General features: G+C 58.9%; 1 protein-coding gene across 3 annotated transcripts; it reads left to right on the top strand.

Annotated features, from left to right (window-relative positions):
- Positions 1-209: 209 nt before the first annotated feature.
- EPHB3 (EPH receptor B3) lies at positions 210-20175 on the top strand. 3 transcript variants are annotated; one of them, XM_004424637.2, is made up of 16 exons: positions 210-759; positions 9373-9437; positions 10614-11286; positions 13629-13784; positions 14564-14914; positions 15081-15205; positions 15385-15544; positions 15622-15730; positions 16117-16169; positions 17232-17354; positions 17476-17723; positions 18179-18394; positions 18506-18655; positions 18746-18939; positions 19040-19195; positions 19302-20175. In XM_004424637.2, the coding sequence occupies exons 1-16, from the start codon at positions 645-647 to the stop codon at positions 19408-19410; spliced, it is 3003 nt and encodes a 1000-aa protein (XP_004424694.2). In that variant the 5' UTR covers positions 210-644; the 3' UTR covers positions 19411-20175. The 3 variants fall into 3 exon arrangements, with proteins under 3 accessions (XP_004424694.2, XP_087296033.1, XP_087296032.1); XM_087439907.1 differs by lacking the exon at positions 14564-14914; XM_087439906.1 differs by having other exon boundaries at positions 18179-18655.
- Positions 20176-21784: the final 1609 nt, after the last annotated feature.

The following is a 21784-nucleotide window of genomic DNA, read 5'->3' as shown; positions in this document are numbered from 1 at the left end:
CCTCGAAGAGCCTGAGGGTGGGCCTGATGGAGGCGCCACCAACTGAACGCCAGCAGAGTGCTCTCAAAGCCGAACCAACTAGCCTGGCGGTCTGTGAGTGGGCGGCCGGGGGCTGGGGGCGGGGCCGAGCCGTTGACAGGCAGGCGGCCGATCCCGCCCCTCTCGCCCAGAGCGGCCGCGCCAGCGCTGGGGGCAGCAGAAGTGAGTACGTGAGCGGCGAAGCAAGAAACCTGCTTGGACCCCGGACGCCGCCCGCACCCAGAGCCCCGGATCCGAGTCAGGCCCGCGGCGGACCGCCGGATTACTGTGCACTGCGAACTACGACCACTTGCGCCCTCCCGCCCCAGCCCGCCTCCCCGAGTCCTCCCGCTCCGAGCTCTCCAGCGCCCGGGATCCTCCTGGACCGGTCCGTCCAGATTCCCGCGGGACCGACCTGCCCGCATCCCCTAGCATCGTCCGGCTCGGGGCGCCGCCTCGGTCCCGGAGCCGCCCGCCTGGATTGCACCCTTTCCTTGCCCAGATCTCCTGGGACCGTGCGCGAGCCTTCCTCGGAGCTCCCAGAGCGGACCCTCCCCCGGGTGCCCGCAGCCCCGCCGGCGCGGCCCGGCGCGGCCCGGCTCGGGGTCCCGGAGCCCGCCCCGGCCATGGCCCGAGCCCGCCCGCCGCCGCCGCCGCCGCCGCCGCCGGGGATCCTGCCGCTGCTCCCCCCGCTGCTGCTCCTGCCGCTACTGCTGCCCGCCGGCTGCCGGGCGTTGGAAGGTGAGTGGCGTCGGGGGCGCGTCCAAGGGTTAAGGTGGCCGGGGTCGCCGGAGCGTGGCCGGAGAGGTCCCGTGGTGCGGGTCCGATACTGGCTGGGCGCACGTCGGAGGAGGCTGCGCCACCGGCACCCTCTCCAGGGTTCGGAGGATGGTGTGGGGAGGACGCCCCCGGAGCCACCTCCGAGGAGCTGGCTCCGCGGCCAGCGGTCCGCGGGTTGCGGGATCGCGGGCAGCTCGACTCGGATTGAGCGTCCCCGAAAGTAGTCATGGCCCTGCCGTGAGCTTCTGTGGCGGTACCCCGCACTCACGGCAGAGAAGCGGGGTGCTCGGCACCTCCCGGAGGCGAGGAAGTGTGGGCGACCCACCAGGCAAGGCGGGGGCTCTGAGGCTGCTGCGGGGCTGTGGTGGGGGGCGCGAAGCGAGGCTCCCCAGTTTGGGGGGCGGCGTTGGTTAGGAACTCGTTGGAGTTAACTGTGAGAATGTGAGTGCCTGCACCCCGCTTTGTCCGGGGATGGCTGCCGGGGTGGAGAGGCAGGGGCCTGTTATTGTTTATGGTATACCGAGCGCCAACTACACACGAGTGCTGTGTGCACGGGCTTTGCACACTGCTGCACGGCTCCCCCTCCGCCTTATGGCACGACACCTCGAGTACTCGGGTCTCCATTGAACCCCTGAAGTTGTGGGGTTTGCGCCAAGGAGCAAGGTGCCTTACCCATTAGCCAGTGGGAAAAGGCGGGGTTCTCAGTGGGTTGGGTGAAACCTGCCAAGACTGCTGCTGAGGGGGTAGCTCCAACTTCCAAATGACTGTACTTGGATGAACAGCCGGAGTGTTGTTGGCCCTGGTGGGAGAGCTCTCACACTTGCTGCTTGACACAGCCTGCAGGGGTCTGAGGCACTGAGACCGGTCACAAACAATAGACACACACACACAGTTTCCAAAAATTTTGGAGCCATTAAATGAGGGAAGCAAAACCTTCCTTAATGTGGAGAGAAGGACACCACAGAAATCTGGGGGAAACTGGGATACAGGCAGTACTTATTTTTGGCGTCTTTAGCAGATCCAGTCACTTTCTTCCTTCAGAACAAAAAAACGGGAATTCTGTGTAACTTGGTTTGTTCCTATGTTCACAATCGGTAAACTTAAAGGTTGGAAGGAAAAAAAGAACACAGTTTCCAGAGAAAGGCATCTTCTGGTGCTTTCTGATTTTCTCCAAGGGAAAAAGGTTCCTATGAACTGCCACCCCTTTAATCTCTGAGCCCATTGGTGCTGACAGACCGATTCACACGGGTGGACACATGCAAATCCAGACAGACACACCGAGGTCGCGCCCACACTTGCGCACACTCACCCACATGTGTGTGATAGGATCACAGGCGTGGGAAACCGGTGTGGGGCTTTATTGTTGATTGCCTCAAGGGTGTGAGCCAGGGAGCCTGTTGGAGTTCCCAGGTCTGTGCCTATGTTTTAGCCCAAGGATTAGAGGCGACACAGACACACAGGCTTATGGGGCGGTGTGTGCCGGGCTCCAGGGCCCTCGTTGTGTGGTGTGGTGGGTACTGGTGCTGAGAGTGGGGTGTGGGGGTGTGGTTGGGTCAGGTAAGCAAGGGCTACCTGAGGAGTCTCACCCCTTCCTCTCTCCCTCCCTTCGGTCTTCCCTCCCTTTCTTTCTCCTTTTCATCCCTCTCAGTCGCTGGGAGCTGGCTTCCAGGCTTCCAGGCCAAGGTGCTGAGGGGCTGACCATGAAGCAGGGCCCTGATGAGCTGTAGCAGCCTGGGAAAGAGAGGGCAGCAGGGCCATTGCCCTCTACCCTGTCCTGCCCCTCCCCCTCAGCTGTGAGGTGGGATCTAGGGCTGCTCCCTGGCTGGGAGGCCAGGCCAGTGTGGGTGCTCCTAGGAAGTAGTAGTGCCTCCCAAATGTGGCTTCACCAGCTCCTCCACTTTTGCCAACCTCAGATCTTCAGAGTCTTCTGTCTGTGTGAGTGAGAATGAAAGGAGAAAGAGAGCTGCCTCAGGGCGCTGACCCTGCCCAGAGATGCACCTACCCACCCTCCGGTTCTCCCTCACTGGGAGAGGGGATAGTCTAGAGCCCACCTCCTAGGGTTGTCCTGAGGATTGAATCCTTAATGTGTGTAAAGTGCTTAGCACATAGCCGTTGTTATTCAAGGATTAGATGTTATTGTTCTTACCCTAGGGTCTGCTCCTTGGGGAGCGATGGAGTGAAACTGGTGTGTGCCCTTACCCTGCTGGAGGGAGGTTAGAGGAAGGAGTGATGGGGGCAGGGAAGGTGGTCTGGGGAGGAAGAAGTTGTCGTGTCGTGCCCCGCCCCCCAATCTCCCTTCAGCCCCGGGAAGGAAGGGATGGGATGGGAAGAGAGCTGGCTCTGACTCCTGCCTGTCCCCCACCCCTGTTCTGGAGCTTGTAGGGTGGGGTGGGTAGACTTGGAGGTTGTGGGTGTGACCAGAGGACAGGGCTAGGTGGGACTCCCAGCATTGGAGATCTCATCAGCCCCCAAGCTTTACAGGCAGGAGATCTAGCCTCCTTGCTCCAGCATTCCATTTGGGTTTGCCAGGATTTGGTTTGCCCTTGGCCTATGGGAGCCTTTTGGTTCCTTGCATCTGGGGGTCATTATATTTAGGCCCAGGGTCCCAAAGCTGAGGGTGCCCCATGGACCCCCTGGTTAGATGCTGTCTAGCATCTGGTTTCTCTTCCCTGCCTGCACACTTGGGGTTCACCAAGACTGCATCCGAGGATCTCATCAATTTAAGGATGGAGCCAGGGTCCTTGCTTGTCCTCTCTGGTTGAAGAAATATCCCTCCTTTTACCTTCTGAATGATTACCCTCCCCCACTCCCTCCCCCAGTTGCCCTCAGATTTACCATCAGTCACAGGGAAATAGGGCCACCTCCTTGCTCACTCCTTTGAGTGATGTTCCCCAATCCCCCAAACCAAGATCATTCTCCCTCTCAGGACCACGAGTGGGTACGGGAGTGGGGTCCAGTAGGTGAGCAGACAGGAACAGGGTGTGGGATGAGGAATGGTGTCTGGACCATAGGGCCCTTACACCTGACATAGGCTGGGGAGGTCCCTGCTGGGAACAACCCTTTTGAGAAGAGAGAATCAGTTACCAGATCGTAAGAGGTGGGGACTGGCACAGCCCTCTCTCAGCCAAGCCTTGTTGGCTGAGTTGCTGCTGCAGTGGAACCGGTCCCTGAGGGAAGGAGGCAGTGTGGGAGTCCATCTCTTTCTCAGAGGCAGCAGCAGTGACCACTGAGTAGGTGGTAGCTGAGAGGGGACAGTGGGCCAGGATTTCTGTGGCTTGCTCACTTGTCTGAGTTGCCTCTGGCGCCCCCGACCCCATCCCTGTTTGTCATGAGCTGGCACTTCAGAGCTGCCGATAAGGGACAGCAGCAGGTATTTGGGGGAACCAGTTTGCCCATTGCTGCCTTCCCTTTAGCCAGAATGGCTGCCGCTGTCGCCACTGTGGCCTCAGCGGCAGCCAGCTAAAGCCAAAGCTGCCGTGGGCAAGGCCTCCGCCACCCGGCCTTGCACTAATTAAACAGCATGAAGAGGCTGAATCACCAGGCCTGCATAGTTTGAAAATTGTAGCCCTGCCTGTTGTGCTGAGTCAAACTGGTTTGTCGGGATTGGGCAGCTGGGGGGGTGGGGGAGGGAGCCTGGGTACAGCTGGGCACCTGATGGGGTGGGAGAGGCCCCCTGGCCCAAGGGCTGGCCCTGGCACCCCATCTCATATTGCCCTCTGCCCCCAGACTCCTGGCCAGACCCTCTGTGGCCAGATCCCAGGGAAGGGCTTAGAGGCCCCACGTGAGGCCTTCTGTCCTCTGGCTGGCTGGCAGGACCAGGACTGGTGTGGGGGGCATGGATGAGGACTGAGGCATCCGGGCTCCCTACCCTGTGCTGCTTCCTTCCTTCTCCTCCCTCTCAGGTTTATTTAATTATAAATCCCCATGATCTGAGGGGAAGAATGAAAAACAAAATGTGTTCCCTGTTCTGGGATGCTCCCCTCCCCTCCATCCTAGACTGGAGGGCCGAGGGGCCATGGCAGGGGAGGAAGGGTGGCCCTGGGTGAGTTAGGTCATCCAGGTCCCATGGCAGGGTCCCCCCAGGACCCCTTTCTTCTTGTGCTGACCAGCCTGAGTGTGCAGGTTGGTACATGCACACATACAGTGACACACAAGGGAGGGGCGGGAAGGGAGAAGAGAGGACAGGTCCCTCAGGTTGGTTGGCTAAGGTAGAGACCCCATGGAGGAGGAGGGGGACCAACTCAGGGGTGGCATGGAATTTCTCTCTGTCATTGCAGGCAGGGCTCCAGGGTTCTCCTTCTTGTTCAGACACTGCTCATCTGTCCTCCTGCCCCTGCACTGCTGGCCCAGCCCTGGAGTGTGACCTTTCCTGCCACCTCGAAGTCCCTGGTCTGCAGTTTGCACTGGAGGTTCTTGCTTCTGTCTCTAGATGCTTTTGGTTCCCTGGGTCTCACTGAGACCCCTGTTCCTAGGGTGGGGTGCTCTGGGTGACTTGGGGCCTAGAGAGGCTGTGGGGTCTGGCAGCTGCATAAAATTGTGTGCACCTGGCCCTTCCCCAGGGCAAGTGGCAAGATCCCAGCTGGTGCCTCTGCACCAGGGTGGCCCAGTGAGGCCCTCAGACACAGGCTAGGTATGCATGATGTTCTCCTCATGCTGGGCCCCCAACTTATGTGTGGAAGTGTTGCCTGAAGCTCCTGGGGCTAAATCTCTTCATGATGCCACCCCCTCCCCAAGAGCTCAGGAGTCCTTGGGACAGGGCCATTGTACTGTCAGGGAAGTGGCCTGCTGCTTGGGCAGGGGCTGTACCTGGGGAGGCCGCACCCAGCCACACCCAGACTCATCTTCATGCCCTGGCTCCACCCCAAGCCTCATTACCTGTGACAGCTCCAGCCTGTGCCAGGGCCAGAGGGAGCAGGTCCGGGGCTTGCTCCTCCCCTGGTCGAGGCTACCCCAGTACCTCTGCTTTCTTAGTAGACGCTGCCCTCTCCCACCTCTTCCTCTACCCCCCCGAAGACTCATCCCATAGAAAGAACATGCTTGTAGTGTGTACACGTGTGTGTGTGTGTGTGTCTGTGTGTGTGTGTGTCTGTGTGTTGCACGTGCATGGAGGATGCACCTCAGAGACTTTACACAAACTCTACTGATACCTACACTGTGTGTGCATGCTCTTGGGGCGTGTTTCAGTGCAAATGGGCGTCTGTGTGTGTGCAGCTGATGCCGGTTGTGTGTGACCATGTCACTGTCTCTGTACAGAGAAACTGGTGTTTGTGTTTGCACTCAACTACACTCAAGACTGTGACTTGTGGCTGGCAGTAGTGTGCGCAGTTGGGTGTGTAAGGAGAATGTACTTTTGGGTGTGTGTGCCCTCTGTGTATGCATATGTCTTAGGAAATCAGCACATATGAAGACTGAAAGAGCGAGTCTTTGCCTAAGGCGAGGCAAATCTGTGTGGAGGAAAGATTCACTCTATACGGATGTCGGAGGAAGACTAATCTGTTTGTACCGTGTGCGTCTGTGTGTCTGAGGAAGACAGACCGTGGCTGTGTGGAGCCATGTGTGTGTTTGCAGGCGGCTGTGGCTGTGTGTGTTTTTGTCCGCCATATGTGTTGACTTGTCGCTCTTTGGCCCCAGTGGTGGGGAATGAGAACTGGGGAGTGCGTGTGCACGTGTGTGTTTGTGCACAGGCGAGGGCCATGCCTCTGCTGCCACGTGGCTGTTCTCCGTGGCCCGGCGGAAACCTGAAAGGGGTGTTGCTTCACTTCTGAGCATGGAAGCCCCGGTCCCAGAAAGCCCCCAGGCCTGGTGTCCACTTCCCTACTTGCTACTGGGGGGCTGTTGGGGTTCCCTGCCTGGCAGAGCCCTGTATCTGGGAGTAGCCAGCCGCTCTCTGGTCTCCCTCCTGCAGCCACATGGTGGGACAGCGGAGAGTGGGGGCAGCTCGGGAGTTTGGAGATCGCTCATTCATTCCTGTTTTGTCCTTACCCCCATAGCTCATATCCTTCACCCTAGCATGTGTACGCACACATACACACACACAAGCCACACACATAGCAGAGAAAAGGTGGGTGCTGTTGGGTTGAGTCTCTCCCTTCCACTGCCACAGACAAATTCTAGGACCAGCCCCCCATGTCCTTCCTGAGGCTCTGATACCAACATCTCAGGGTCTCTCTCTTGTTGAAGGGAGCAGTCCCCTCCTCTCCCCCGCCCCAGACGTCGGGAACCGAGAGCAAGCCCCCCTCCCCACCAGGGTGACCGGAGCCCTTCCTCAGGCACACATGACTCGAAATCCAAGTCCTCTCCTCATTAATGGGAAAAATGTGCCGAGATTGAGCGATGGCCAAGGCTGAGCGATGGCCAAGGGCCGATCCCCTCCCTCTCTCGCTCCCCAGAAATTAAACAGAAATGAAGAACCTACCCCCTCCCGCCCGCCTCCCACCTCTCCACGTCCCCTCCCTCCTCTCCCTCCTCTCAGATCCAGCGCAGGGCTTGTTTTAAACTGTGGAGGAATCTGGCTGGAGGGGGGAGGGGGCTGAATATTTGGGTTTAAACAGTTCCAGATGGGTTTGGCACAGGCTGAGCAGAAGGAAGTGAGGGAGAGGGAGGAGGGAGGCAGCGCTAGAGGAGTGGTGGGAGCCCTTGCCTGCTCGGGCAGCAGCGGGCAGGGCAGCGGGCAGACAAGCGGGCGGACTGGCTGGCTGGCTGGGGGAAGGGGGTGTGCTTGGCTGGGCTGGCTCCCAGGGACAGGAATACTCAGGGCTGCTGGCTGGGGAAGAGGCCACTTGGCAACCTCCCTCTCTGTCTCTGTCTCCTTGGGCCTCCTTGTCTCTCCATCTCCCTGTCTTTTGTAGTCTGCCGCTGGCCATCCCAGCTGTCTGGTCCTAGCCAGCCGGCTCTGCACATCCCTCCAGCTCTGTGCTGTCCACCATCCGCCTCAGCGAGGCCCCTGCTCCGCCTGCCTCTCTCTCTCTCCTTTCTCTGGGCCCCACTTCTGCCCATCTCTGCTTCCCTCCCGTACCCCCCTGCCGAATGTCTGTGTCTATCTGTCTGTCTGCCAGAGAGGCCCGTCAGGCCACCGACGACGAGGCTGGGATAGCTCACCCTGCAGCCGGGCCCTCCAGGGACCAGCCTCTGCTGCAGGAAGAGGAGGGAACCTCACTCCGCACAGTGAATGGCTACTGCCTGCTGCCCCCTCTGCCTCATGTGGGGGCCCCGGGCTGCAGCTGCCTTATTCACCATCCTCGGCTCAGACCCAGACTCCAGGAAACACGAAGGCCGCAAGCCTGGAGCCTGTGGGGTTTGAGTCTTTGCTCTCCTGGGCACCCTCAACCTGCCCCTCTGTTGATGTAGAGGCCTCCAGAAGTTCTGGGGCAGCTCTGTCCCATTCCTGCTCAGAGTTGAGGGGGAACTACTGGCTGCCCCGTCTCCCAGACTGTGAGAAAGGAGTTGGCACCCCTTTCCTCTCTTTCCTGCTCCCAGGTCTGATCTTGAGGTCACACTGTCAGAGAGCAGGGTTGTCCAGCCAGAACACAGAACCAGGTTCCCAGGGGAGCGAGTTTATATCAGAAACATTAATGGGCCGCTCCTGTGGCCGGGCAAGGGGAAACAGACAAGAAACCGCAGCTCAGAGCAGGGTTGGTGCTGTGACAAAGCCCCTGGCCCTAGATGCACAGAGGAAGGCATCTAACCCTGACTTGAAGGTTCAGGGAAGGCTTCCTGGAGGAGGTGACAGCTTAGTTGGGACCTAAAAGATACACAGGAACTTTCCAGGCTTTCTCTGTCCCCCATTTACAGAGAGGCATATTGCAGTCAGAGTGCCCTGGTTAAGGGGTTAGTTATGGAATCAGGTAGACCTGAATTTGAGCTGCTTTTCAACCCTTCACCCCAAGTCCTAGCAGTTTTACCTTAGGCTGTGTATTTACTTTGTCTGGGCTTCGCTTTCCCATCTGTAAAAGGGGTACACCGATAATACCTTTATCCAAGGATTGCAGGAAGAACTGAACTAGCTCTCTAGGAGCTGGTCTGGGTCTTGGTGGCCTCCACTCCACCCTCAGAGAGCATTTCTGCCCCATCCCCCAGAGGTGGTTGAGTGGGAGGCTGGGGGGAGCAGGCTCTGGCCTGTAACTGCCCTCCCCTTCCCCTGGGTGTGTGTGGGGCTGGGCCTTTGTGTTGGGGATGGAGTCTGGGGAGGCCTGGGCAGCAGGGTCTGAAGCACACAGCCCTTTGTTCCAGGAGAAAGGCCCCCCCCGGCCCCTTTGTGTGGAGATTAGCAGAGTCTGTAGGTGTGTGAACTGGCCCTGGCTCCTGCCTCATTAACCCAGGCCTGGGGTCAGCAGGAGACACCCACCCCCAGCTGGCCAGACCCAACATCTTTGGGCTGTGACATCTCTGGGGATGGCCGCAGGGCCTCCTCCGGGGCAGGGGAGCTGAGGGCTTTGGGGACTTGGGGGTGGGGAGGTACCTGGTGGGAATTGGTCTCTGGTGTCCTGGCTCTTCCTGGGCGACCTCCTCACCACCTTCTCTTTCTCCCCATCCTGAGCTTGGCCCCTGACCTTTCTCCTTCTGTTGCTTCCCCAGAGACCCTCATGGACACAAAATGGGTGACATCTGAGTTGGCGTGGACATCTCATCCAGAAAGTGGGGTAAGACTCCCTGCCGTCTCTCCTGAGTGTTGGTGGCCAATCAGGACACTCTTCCCTCCAGCGTCCATCCCGCTCAGGCTGGACAAGGGCTGCTTCTGCCCCCGGCTTGTCAGTCTCACCTCCTGCAGCATCCCTATCCTGTTCACCTGTCCCCTTCCTTTTTTGACTGATGGTCTTTCTCTGTGGGTGTTTTCATTTCGCACCCTTCAGCATGCCTGTGTGCCCCCTCTTCTTACCTACCACCTTTGTCCCATTCTCCCTCTGCCCACCCCTCAGCCTGTCCTCAGCCTAGTCCCATCCCTCTCCTGCCCGACAGCCCTTTGCATGTCTGTCCCAACCATCTCCATCCTTCCTGGATTCTGGGAAGAGCACTGGCTTGGGAACCAGGAATCCTTGGTTCCATATCTCTAACTTATTGTGCGACCTTGAGCAAGGCAATTTACATTTCTGGGCCTCGTTTCTTGACTGTTAAATTCTTGTAGTCCTGACATCTCTAAAATATTCTAATTAACCTCCGTAGGTGGCCTTCACAGCTGCCTAAGCTCTGGAACACTGGGGTTGGGTAGCACTACAGTCTTCAGTCACCAGGCCTGACTTTGTGACCTTGGGCAAGTCCCTACCTTTTGTGAGTTTTGGCTTCCTCTTTTCTAAAGTGGGGACAACAGATGCACCTCCTCATGGACTTGTTGCGGAGGTTAATTGTGATAGCAACAGTGACGGCTAATGTTTATTGAATGCTTGCTCTGTGTCAGGCACCGTCACAAGCCCATGACATGTATTAAACTGACTTAATTCCTAACAGCTTCATTTTTTCCAATCAGCCCCATTTTATACACAACGAAACTTAAGCATAAAGAGAATAAAATTTATAGCTAATACTCATCGAGTACTTATCAAGTGGCCTGTTCTAAGTACTTTATTCATTTAAAGTCATTTATTCCTTACACATCTTTTTTCTTGCAGTGTTACAAATAGGGAAATGGAGGCATAGGGAGGTTAAGTGACTTACCCATAGTCGCACAGCAAGCAGAGTGGTGGGATTTGAACCCATGTCTGTGTGCTCAGCCACTACCCCACAGAAGCATCTCTGTGAAGTAAATATGGCAGCTCTGGGCATGTGGGAAGCACCTGGAAAATGTTGGCGCTCACTCTGTTTTTCACTCGGTCCATGTACAGTGGGAAGAGGTGAGTGGCTACGATGAGGCCATGAACCCCATCCGCACGTACCAGGTCTGTAACGTGCGCGAGTCAAGCCAGAACAACTGGCTTCGCACGGGGTTCATCTGGCGGCGGGACGTGCAGCGGGTCTACGTGGAACTCAAGTTCACCGTGCGCGACTGTAACAGCATCCCCAACATCCCTGGCTCCTGCAAGGAGACCTTCAACCTCTTCTACTATGAGGCTGACGGGGATGTGGCCTCGGCCTCGTCCCCCTTCTGGATGGAGAACCCCTACGTGAAGGTGGACACCATCGCGCCTGATGAGAGCTTCTCGCGGCTCGATGCCGGCCGTGTCAACACCAAGGTGCGCAGCTTTGGGCCGCTCTCCAAGGCCGGCTTCTACTTGGCCTTCCAGGACCAGGGCGCCTGCATGTCGCTCATCTCTGTGCGTGCCTTCTACAAGAAGTGTGCATCCACCACCGCGGGCTTCGCCCTCTTCCCTGAGACCCTCACTGGGGCCGAGCCCACCTCACTGGTCATTGCCCCCGGCACCTGCATCGCTAATGCTGTGGAGGTGTCGGTGCCACTCAAGCTTTACTGCAACGGTGATGGAGAGTGGATGGTGCCTGTGGGCGCCTGCACCTGTGCCACCGGCCACGAGCCAGCTGCCAAGGAGTCCCAGTGCCGCCGTGAGTGGGGACGGGCCTCAGGCAGAGAGGCACGGGAGGGGAGGGCTCAGGCCACGGCCACCTACTGCCCCCTACCCACCACTTCCTACCTGCTGGGTGGGAGGTCTGGCATCAGGTCCAGGATGGAGGGAGGGAAGGGAAGAGGGGTAGCAGGTGCAGAGAATGTGGTGCAAGGAAGGAGGTGAGAGAAAATGAGGAGAGACACCAGGATAATAAGAGAAAAAAATGAAGCTAAAGAGAGAGGAAGAGAGACATGGAGACTCTTTGACAAGGAGGCACCTGAGGAACCTAGTCCGAGACCCAGGAGGCTGGCAGAGGAGCCCGCTGTGTCCCACCGCAAGTGTATGCTTCACCCTGAAAGTACTAGATGGGCCCCAGAGCTGTGGGGACGGGCTGTGGGCACCTCGTGCATGGCCCTTTTTCCTTGGGGCCTCGTCCTTGAGAGGCAGTATTTCCAGCACAGGACACAGTCCCTGAGGTCCTGAGTCCTCTGCCACTTACCACCTGTGAGACTTAACTCTGTGAACCTCGGTTTCCTTATGCAAAATGGGGATGATGGTAGTGATTCCTTCATAGAGGGGTCGTGGGGCTTACGTGAGTCAATGCACGTGAAGCTCTTGGAACGGTGCCTGGCACACGGCAAGCACCACACCACCTGTTAGCCGCGACTCCCAGAGCCCTGGGAGGATGGGGGACGTGCATTATTCGTCCTTATTTCATACATGAGGAGCTTAGGACGCTTGTCCCTGGTGGCTTGCCAAGACTGTAAGAGCTTACCATATAAAACCTATTCACATAGGGCTGTCTCATTTGAGCCTCACCACAACCTTGTCAGGTCGATTCCATTTATCTCCCCTATTTTGCCAATAAGGAAACTGAGTTTCAGAGAGGTTCCGCGCTCGCGGCCTCACAGCTAGGAATGTGGGAACTGGGATGATGGCCTCCACCAGTGCTCTGCCGTGCAGGACAACGTGCTGAGGGCCTTGCCTTCTGTCCCCTCTCCCCAAATCTCTCCCCTGGCACTTGCAGCCTGTAGCCCTGAGGAGTGGGAGCTGGCTCTTGGCACAGACCGAGGTGTGAGGGGCCTGGTGGCCCGAGCAGGCTGTGAGGCCCGGTGTTGGGTGTTGTCGTGGGAAGGTGAACAGTGCCTTGCCCGGCCCCTCCACTTCTCTATGGGAACCTGCCCCCAGACTTCCTCTTCCCAAGTGGAGAAAGGGGGTGGGGGTGATGAGCCTGACAGCCTGAAGAGGGGCTAACACTCTGCAGGTCCCTGGCAGGAAATGCATGCTGGTTCCCATAGCAACCAGGCTGGCCTGGCCTCTGACCCCTCCCCCACTGGCTCAAAAGAGCTTGGACGGAATATCACCTTAATGAGAGGAGATTAAACCCCAGAGAAGGCCATAGCCCCAACTCTGGGCCTTCTACACTCTGGATGACCTCCCAGAGGTGGTCATATATGAGTAGGATGACCATATGCTGTAGTGTGTCCAGGGCAGTCCTGGTTTGTGCCCATTATCCTAACATGATGATTACTAGTGCCCACTTTCACTCTCCACGTATTCCAGTTTGAATAATAAATTATATGGCATTGTAGAGATGGGGAATCTGCAGACCCCAGGTCCAGGGGCCCGAGCGTAGATGGCAGGAGAGGAGATGGAAGAGGAGGGAGGTTGAGGCACCGAGCTCTGGGCTCACTTTGGGGCCTGGGGTTGCCCTTGTGGAAGCTTTGAGGCCTCTGAACTCCAGGTGACCCCAGCCTTCCTGCCTGCTCTCTTTCTCTCTTTTTCTCACCCTTCTTCAGCCCCCACCCCTGCCCAAGGGCAGAAAGGAGCTGCTGCCCTACTCCTAGTGGGTGGGGACAGAGGTTAGCTGTGAAACTCGGAGGCCCCACTTCCTGGCTGTTCTGAGGTGTCCTTAAGGGTCCGCAGGAATGATTTTCCTCAAGCTTCAGGGAGGGGTGGGGGCATCCCAGCAGAGGACAGGGTGCCGCCAGCCCGCGTAGGGGTCTCTTCCCATCCCCCTCCTCTTCCTCCTCCTCTCTCTCTTCCCTGCCTCGACAAGCCCAGGCTGTCCAGGTGATGGGGCTGACGTCGTCCATGAGGCCTCGGGGTTGGGGTGGGGGGGCAGGGGCGGGGAGGAATCCGCTGACGTGGGGTTTCCACGGGGCAAAAGGGCCTTTTGTAGCTGCAGCGGGAGTTGGGCAATCCCAGCCTGGCCCCCACAGTCTAGGAGGTGGAGGGGCCAAGACCTGTGCTAGGGAAGGGCCAGATTCCCACGGGGTGTGGAGGGTTGGCGTCTGCAGGGCAGGGAGGTAAGCACGTCCATCCCCTTCTCCCCCGCAGCCTGTCCGCCTGGGAGCTACAAGGCGAAGCAGGGAGAGGGGCCCTGCCTCCCCTGCCCCCCCAATAGCCGCACCACCTCGCCAGCCGCCAGCATCTGCACCTGCCACAATAACTTCTACCGCGCAGATTCGGACTCTGCAGACAGTGCCTGCACCAGTGAGTGAACTCTCTGCTCCAGGGCTGCCCTCTGCGGGCCAGCCTAGGAGGGCCTACACCGTCACTGTGAATATCTCCATTTTCCAGATGGGGAGACTGAGGCTCAGAGAGGTTAGATGTTGTGCTCAACATGGCACAGCTAGGAAGTGTCCGGCCCTGAACCAGAATCCAGGTCAGCTGGCTCAGCCCTTCTACCAACATTTAATAAGCACCTCCCAGCTCCTAGCCAGGCATCGGGAACCAGCTGGGGCCCTCCAGTCCATCTTCCTCTGTAGAACTGCTGCTCTCCTGGCTCAACTCTAACCACAGAGTGGGACTCACATCCCTGGGGCAGCCTGGTGTCTTGCTTTCTCTCTGCTCTGGCCTTTGGTGTGCCAGGCATTGCACCAGGCGCCAGGGATGTGGAGAAGAATAAGATACAGTCACTGTCCTAGTGGAGCTCGCAGCCTGGTGGGAGAAACAGATGAGAAAACAGATAATGACCATTTAATGTGCTAAGTGCTGGGCTGGAGGAGATGCCCAGGAATTCTGTTATGGGAGTGCAGAGGACAAGGAGAGGATGATTTAAGGAAGGCTTCCAAGAGGAGGTGACATCTCAAGTTGAGCCTTGAAGATGAGATGGGAGCCTGCACAGTGAAGAAGTGTAGGAAAGGTATTCTGCTTTTAAGCAGAGGCAAAGGCAAGGAGGTAGGAAGCAGCTTGGCGGGGGCAGGAAGTCTGGGCAGAAGGGCGTCCCAGGGCCTTAGCTCACTGCCCTCTGGCCTCCACCTTCCCCACAGCGGTGCCATCTCCACCCCGGGGTGTGATCTCCAATGTGAATGAGACCTCGCTGATCCTCGAGTGGAGTGAGCCCCGGGACCTGGGTGGCCGGGACGACCTCCTCTACAACGTCATCTGCAAGAAGTGCCATGGGGGCCCCGGGGCCGGGGGCGCCTTGGCCTGCTCCCGCTGTGATGACAACGTGGAGTTTGTGCCTCGGCAGCTGGGCCTGACGGAGCGCCGGGTGCACATCAGCCATCTGCTGGCCCACACGCGCTACACCTTTGAGGTGCAGGCAGTCAACGGTGTCTCGGGCAAGAGCCCTCTGCCCCCCCGCTATGCTGCTGTGAACATTACCACCAACCAGGCTGGTGAGGAGGGGCACAGGAGGATAGGGCCTGGGTCGTCTTCCCCCACACAGAGCTGACATTGCCGAGGGCCTGCCAATGGACTGCAGGAGTCCCATGGGTATTTGGTCCCTTGGGGAGGTTGCCAGGGCCCGAGGTGCCCATGGTGAGCCCTCCACTCTTCCCCTAGCCCCATCCGAAGTGCCTACATTACACCTGCACAGCAGCTCAGGGAGCAGCCTGACCCTGTCCTGGGCACCCCCGGAGCGGCCCAACGGAGTCATCCTGGACTACGAGATGAAGTACTTTGAGAAGGTCAGAGCCCCAACGGGCAGGAGGAGGCCTTGGGACAGGAAGATTACACCCAGATAGTGTCAAGGGCTCTTGGGAGCAAGGCCTTGGGTACCGAGGGGGCCAGGGGGCCGGCCTGGGGATGGGCAGGGCTGATTGGCCTCACGACCTGCTTGAGACACCTTCTTCCTCTGGTGTTGCAGAGTGAGGGCATTGCCTCCACGGTGACCAGCCAGAAGAACTCTGTGCAGCTGGATGGGCTGCGGCCCGACGCCCGCTATGTGGTCCAGGTCCGTGCCCGCACGGTAGCTGGCTATGGGCAGTACAGCCGCCCAGTGGAGTTTGAGACCACAAGTGAGAGAGGTACACACCCCCTGAGCCTGTCCCTGCCTCAGCCTGCACCATCTCTCCCTCCACTCACCGTCCCCTACTGTCTCCAGGCTCCGGTACCCAGCAGCTCCAGGAGCAGCTTCCCCTCATAGTGGGTTCTGCCACGGCTGGGCTTGTCTTCGTGGTGGCTGTCGTAGTCATTGCTGTCGTCTGCCTCAGGTACTCCCAGGCCCATGCTTGCTCCCGTTGGCTGACTAGAGCTTCCCTTTAGCACCCTAGAGCCGTCATGCCACATAGGTGAACCCTCACCCACATCAAACCCAGAGCCACAGCCTTCCCGGGCCCAGGCTGTCTTTGCTGGAAAGCCCCTCTCCAGGCCACATCCATGTCCTCATCCAGTCCCCCAAATCTACTGGCAGATCCCCTCAGGGACTGAGTCCACTCAGCCCCTTGCCCGGAGACCCACTGGCTGCTCTAACCACCAACCGTGGGACCAGGCGGCGGGCCATCCCCTGTGCGCTCTGCCCCTCCTGGGAGCCTAGGGGTCCTCTGGACAGAGGGAGCTGTCGGACTTGTCTCAGCCACCCCCCTCCTGCCCCCTCCAGGAAGCAGCGGCACGGCTCTGACTCGGAGTACACGGAGAAGCTGCAGCAATACAGTGAGTTTGTCTTCTCTTCCCGACCTCCCAGCACTTCCTTGGTCCCTGCAGGGCTTGGAGACACCCTTGTCGCTGCCTGGGACTTCATTCCTTGTACTCCTACTCTGGGCGCCCCCTCCTACTTCTAATCAAGTGCCATTTCCTGAGCCCCTACCTCACCACTGCCAGCCCCAGAGATGAATGAGACGCAACCCCTGTCCTCAAAGGCAGTTAGTTAGTCCCGTGAGAAAAACAAGATACATACACAGAGGAAACGATGAGAGAACAATTAAGTGTTAAGCTGGGTGTTCCTGTTATAAGGGGCAGTAAGAGTTCAGAGAAGAGGAAGGCTTCCTGGAGGAGGTGGCCTTGGGCTGAGCTGAGCCAGGAGGGATGAGCAAGGTTTAGAGAGGTAGGGGAGAGCATTCTTGGCTAGAGGAGCCTTTGGAAGGTGGTGGGTGGGGTGGGGAGAGTGCCCAACTGTGGGGGCAGTGAGAAGACTGGTTTGACAGCTAGTGGGAAGCCAGGCTGGGTAGTCGTGGCCAGTCCTTGGAGGGTCGTGAAAGGCAGGCAGAGGAGTTTGGACTTGACTCCACCACAGGTAATCCAAAAGGCTCCCAAGCTGGGGAGAAATACAATGCAAGTATTGTCTTAGGAAGACAGGTATGCAGGACAGATTGGTGGGAAAAGTCTAGAGGCAGAGAGCCCAGCTGGGAGGCTACTGCAAGAGTCTGAGTGTTGAAGGCCTGGACAGGGTCAGGGCAGTGGGAATGAGGGGAGGGACGAATCTGAGAGAGGCTTTGACATGATGAGAGATGAGAGAGAAAGAAGAATCCTAGGTGTCTAGCCTTTATGGTCACTAACTCTCTCGGAGGGGTTGGTGGTGGGGTGGGGAGGGGGGCAGGTGGGGCTTCAATGGGGAGGAATATGAAGCAGGCTTAGCAGGAAGGTTGGGAATGTGCTCCCACTGGGGGTGAGAGCCAGGGCAGGATCCTGGGCCTGAGGGTGCAGCCTGAGGAGTTCCCTCACCCTCCCCAGCCTGAAGATCTGACCCTCTCTCATGCTCACCTTTTCTTCCTCTAGTTGCTCCGGGAATGAAGGTTTATATCGACCCTTTTACCTATGAGGACCCTAATGAAGCTGTGCGGGAGTTTGCCAAGGAGATCGATGTGTCCTGTGTCAAGATCGAGGAGGTGATTGGAGCTGGTGAGTTCTTGGGGCACAGTGGGGAAGAGAGGCCGGGGCTTACCTCAGGGGAGGACTGAGGCGGGCTGGGTATAGAAGTGACCCCAGGAATAGCTTACTCCCTGTGCCCTGTGCCCTGCAGGGGAGTTTGGGGAAGTGTGTCGGGGTCGGCTGAAACAGCCTGGCCGCCGGGAGGTGTTTGTGGCCATCAAGACGCTGAAGGTGGGCTACACGGAGAGGCAGAGGCGGGACTTCCTGAGCGAGGCCTCCATCATGGGTCAGTTTGACCACCCCAACATCATCCGGCTGGAGGGTGTGGTCACCAAAAGTCGGCCCGTCATGATCCTCACCGAGTTCATGGAGAACTGCGCCCTGGACTCCTTCCTCCGGGTAAGAGCCAGCCCCCAGTTCCTCCCCTCCTCCTCCCCCAGAGAGCTGGGTTGGGCAAACCACCCCTCCCACAAGTCAGACAGACCCTATTCAAGTCCACAAATACTTACTGAGGTGGCGTGGTGCAGGGAAACAGCCCGGCCTTCCCGGCCAGAAAGACCGGAGTTCTCATGTCCACTTTGCCCCCCTACCGCCTGTGTGACCTTAGGCTTTACTTAACCTCTCTGAGTCTCAGCTGCCTTGGTTGTAAATGGGAGTGGGAAGAGCTATTGGGTTCTCACGGGAGTTAATTGGGATCTTGTACACCGATGCCTGCCACACAGTAGGGCAGTTTACTTACTCTCAGTGCACTCTGGACACGGTCTTGGAGGACTTGAGAGGGTGGGCAGGCCGCGGGCAGGCCCTGGGCCAAGAGGGAGGTGATGAGCCCACCTGAGCCTGCTCATTGCCTCCAGCTCAACGACGGACAGTTCACGGTCATCCAGCTGGTGGGCATGTTGCGGGGCATTGCTGCTGGCATGAAGTACCTGTCCGAGATGAACTACGTGCACCGAGACCTGGCTGCCCGCAACATCCTTGTCAACAGCAACCTGGTCTGCAAAGTCTCAGACTTCGGCCTCTCCCGCTTCCTGGAGGATGATCCCTCCGACCCTACCTACACTAGCTCCCTGGTACAGGAAGCAGCCGGGAGGGAGACTGGGGGCGGGGCCAACCAGGCAGGGGCTCTGGGCTGGGGAGCAGCCCCGAGTCATAGGGTGAAGGGCGTGTGCCCCCCCCACCAGGGCGGGAAGATCCCCATCCGCTGGACTGCCCCAGAGGCCATAGCCTATCGGAAGTTCACCTCTGCGAGTGACGTCTGGAGCTATGGAATCGTCATGTGGGAGGTCATGAGCTATGGAGAGCGACCCTACTGGGACATGAGCAACCAGGATGTGAGTGGGGCCAGCCAGAGTGGGCGGGTGGGTGGAAGGTGGCCTGGAGCAGAGTGTGGCTTACTCCAGATGTCCCCGCTCCCGGCCCAGGTCATCAATGCCGTGGAGCAGGATTACCGGCTGCCCCCACCCATGGACTGCCCCACAGCGCTGCACCAGCTCATGCTGGACTGCTGGGTGCGGGACCGGAACCTCAGGCCCAAATTCTCCCAGATCGTCAACACCCTGGACAAGCTCATCCGCAACGCCGCTAGCCTCAAGGTCATCGCCAGTGCCCAGTCTGGGTCAGTACTCTGCCTCTGCTCCCACCCTGCTCTCCAGCCAGCAGCCCTACCTCTGCTTCCCCTGCCATCAGGACTCACCAAATCCCTCCTCTCCCCACAGCATGTCACAGCCCCTCTTGGACCGCACGGTCCCAGATTACACCACCTTCACGACAGTTGGTGACTGGCTGGACGCCATCAAGATGGGGCGGTACAAGGAGAGCTTCATCAGCGCTGGGTTTGCATCTTTTGACCTGGTGGCCCAGATGACTGCAGAGTGAGTGTGCCTCAGATTTGGAGGGGCAGGGCAGGGGGGCTCTGTGCTGGGCCCAGGGTTGTGGGCAAGAGGGCAGGGACTGACTCTGCCCTCGGTCCCTCTGCAGAGACCTGCTCCGGATCGGGGTCACCTTGGCTGGCCATCAGAAGAAGATCCTCAGCAGTATCCAGGACATGCGGCTGCAGATGAACCAGACGCTGCCCGTGCAGGTCTGACACCCGACTCCCACTGGGTGGGTGCCCCCCAAGGACTGCACACAGACTCCAACCAGCCGGCTGGACTTTTGGACTTTTGGATGCCTGGCCGTAGGCTGTGGCCCAGAAGATGGAAGTTTGGGGAGGGCCCAAGCTGGGACTTCTCCTCCAGGCCTGTGCTCCCTCCCCAGGAAATGTGCCCCAAACCTCTTCATATTGAAGATGGATTAGGAGAGGGGGTGATGACCCCTCCCCAAGCCCCTCAGGGCCCAGGCCTTCCTACTCTCCAGTGGGGGATCCCTACCACCTCAGACTTGGCTGTTCTTCAGTGCTAGAGGTCCTTGTAGGGTCAGGTAGGAGATAAGCCTGGGTTCCACAGGGCCCAGCCTTGGCGGGGGTCTGGCCCCCCAGGTAGGCAGAGAGCAGTCCCTCCCTCAGGAACTGGAGGAGGGGACTCCAGGAATGGGGAAATGTGACGCCCCCATCCCGAAGCCATCTGGCACCTCCAGTTTGCACAGGGACTTGTTCTGGGGGCTGAGGGCTCTGCCCCACCCCCGCCCTTGGTGCTGTCATAAAAGGGCAGGCAGGGGCAGGCTGAGGAGCAGCCCCTTGCCCCCCAGAGACTGACTCTCAGAGCCAGAGATCGGATGTGTGTGTGAGTGTGTTTGTGTCTGTGTGTGCACGCACTGGCCTGCACAGAGAGCATGAATGAGTGTGTAAAAGCATGGCCCTGTGCCCTGCAGTGGGGCCAGCTGGGCCGTCAGCGGAATAAAGGCAATAAGATGATTCTCTCTTGTCCCTTCTCATTCCACCTCCCAAGGCAGGATTCCCTGATGCCCTCAAGTTCACAATCCCTCAGCACCTTCAGAATTCCCTGGAGTCATTGGGAGACCAGATCCAGGCCTGTCCAGGCTCAACTTCTCTTTTGTGCTTTGGCCTCATTGCTTCTAACTTCTTGGAAGTGGAGCAATAACAGTAGAAAGCAAACTGCCCCAGAGCTCCTTCCTCCTAAGGCTCCAGCGTTCCTGGGGTGGGGGCAGACACTTGTGTCTGGACGGTGTTTCACAGACAGAGTCCTTTCACACCCATTGTCTCCAAGGGATCTGAGGGTAGAGGGGGTTGGTCAGCTCCCAGGATCATGTGGCCGCGGACAAAGGGGAGGAGAGCCCACTGGTGTTCAGATTGGGAGGCCAGCTCCTTTGAGCCAACATCAGCCCAGAAGCGTGGCTACTCTTGACCGAGTGCCTACGGTGTTCCAGGCACTGGGCTAAAATGCTCCATTTATACATGGATCTTATTTAATCTCACAACATCCCAGCCAGAGAAGGAAGTATTTTTATCTCCTTTTTACAGAGGAGGAATGGGGAAGGTTAAGTAACTTGCCGAAAGTCGAAAGTCGCTGAGCCAGTAAGTGAGGCCCTGGGCTGGGAGTCCCACCCAGAGACTGCCTGTGCACTTGAAAGGTTCAAAGGATAAATAACAAGAACCAGGGAGAGGGTTAGGAAAACAGCTTCTGGAAATGTCAAAGGAGAAAACGTGGGGGGCGCCCAGAGGCCCCTAGGATGCAGAAACAGGGTGGGGGAGGGGGACAGGTGCAGTCTTCTTCCCAGTGTCAGAAGAGGTCCTTGGGTACTAAACCTTTGCGGGACATGGAACAGGTTTCCAAGGTGCATATCCTAAATTAGAGAGTCGTTGGCTGGACCCGGTAGGGGGAGGGGCATGGACAAAGCCTCATAGATCTCCGGTTCACGTGTCGCGGCCCCGCACATCTCCAGACGTTTCCAGGCAGGGCAGAGCTCTGTAGGGGAATTCCAAGTGGGGGAGGTACCTAGGGGCAGCGATGCTGCAGGCCTGCGGCACCGGGCAGCTATTTCGGGTGCACGGGACCAGACCCCGAGAGAGAGGCATGCCGGCCGGGGAGGGCGGCGGCGGTCCGCGTCGGAGGTGGCGGGCTTCGTCCGGCGCCCTCCGGGCGGCGACTGCCCGGCTGGGAGAAGGGGCAGGGGGGTCGCCGTGGCGCGGCGCAGGCTCCGGGCCCTCCCGCCTCTCCGCTGCGCGCTCCCGCGCTCGGGCTGCTCCCGCGGCGCCGCTCCTTAGTATTCCCCCCACGGAGCCAAGCGCCGCGCTGCAGGAGCTGGTCCCGCGGGAGGGGCGCCCCGCACGGCTCCAGCCCTCGGCTCCCCCGGCAGGCGAGGGGGCGGGGGACAGGGCCCCTCCGCCGAGGCCTCCTTTCTTCCCTGGATGGGGACTCTGTCGAGGGCGGGGAATGGGAGTGACGATGCGGGGGCCGGAGGTCGCCTTGGGCCCAGGCGCCGGAGCTGTCAACGGCGCAAGGTGTCGCGGGCGGCCGGGGGAGGGGACGCGGTGCTGAGTGGGGTCCTGCCCATCCCGCGCC

This window comes from Ceratotherium simum, chromosome 15 (assembly GCF_057802395.1).
Source record: "Ceratotherium simum simum isolate JZ-2026a chromosome 15, ASM5780239v1, whole genome shotgun sequence".
NCBI lineage: Eukaryota > Metazoa > Chordata > Mammalia > Perissodactyla > Rhinocerotidae > Ceratotherium > Ceratotherium simum.
The sequence above is the reverse complement of the archived record's forward strand: the minus strand, read 5'-3'. Positions and strand labels throughout refer to the sequence as shown.

Bases quoted from the DNA above. Each gene is read 5' to 3' on its own strand.
- EPHB3 (XM_087439906.1), top strand. From the start codon at position 645: ATGGCCCGAGCCCGCCCGCCGCCGCCGCCGCCGCCGCCGCCGGGGATC. The intron at 9,438-10,613 runs GTAAGACTCCCT...GTCCATGTACAG, and splicing joins CATCTCATCCAGAAAGTGGG to TGGGAAGAGGTGAGTGGCTA. The intron at 17,724-18,178 runs GTAAGAGCCAGC...CATTGCCTCCAG, and splicing joins CCCTGGACTCCTTCCTCCGG to CTCAACGACGGACAGTTCAC.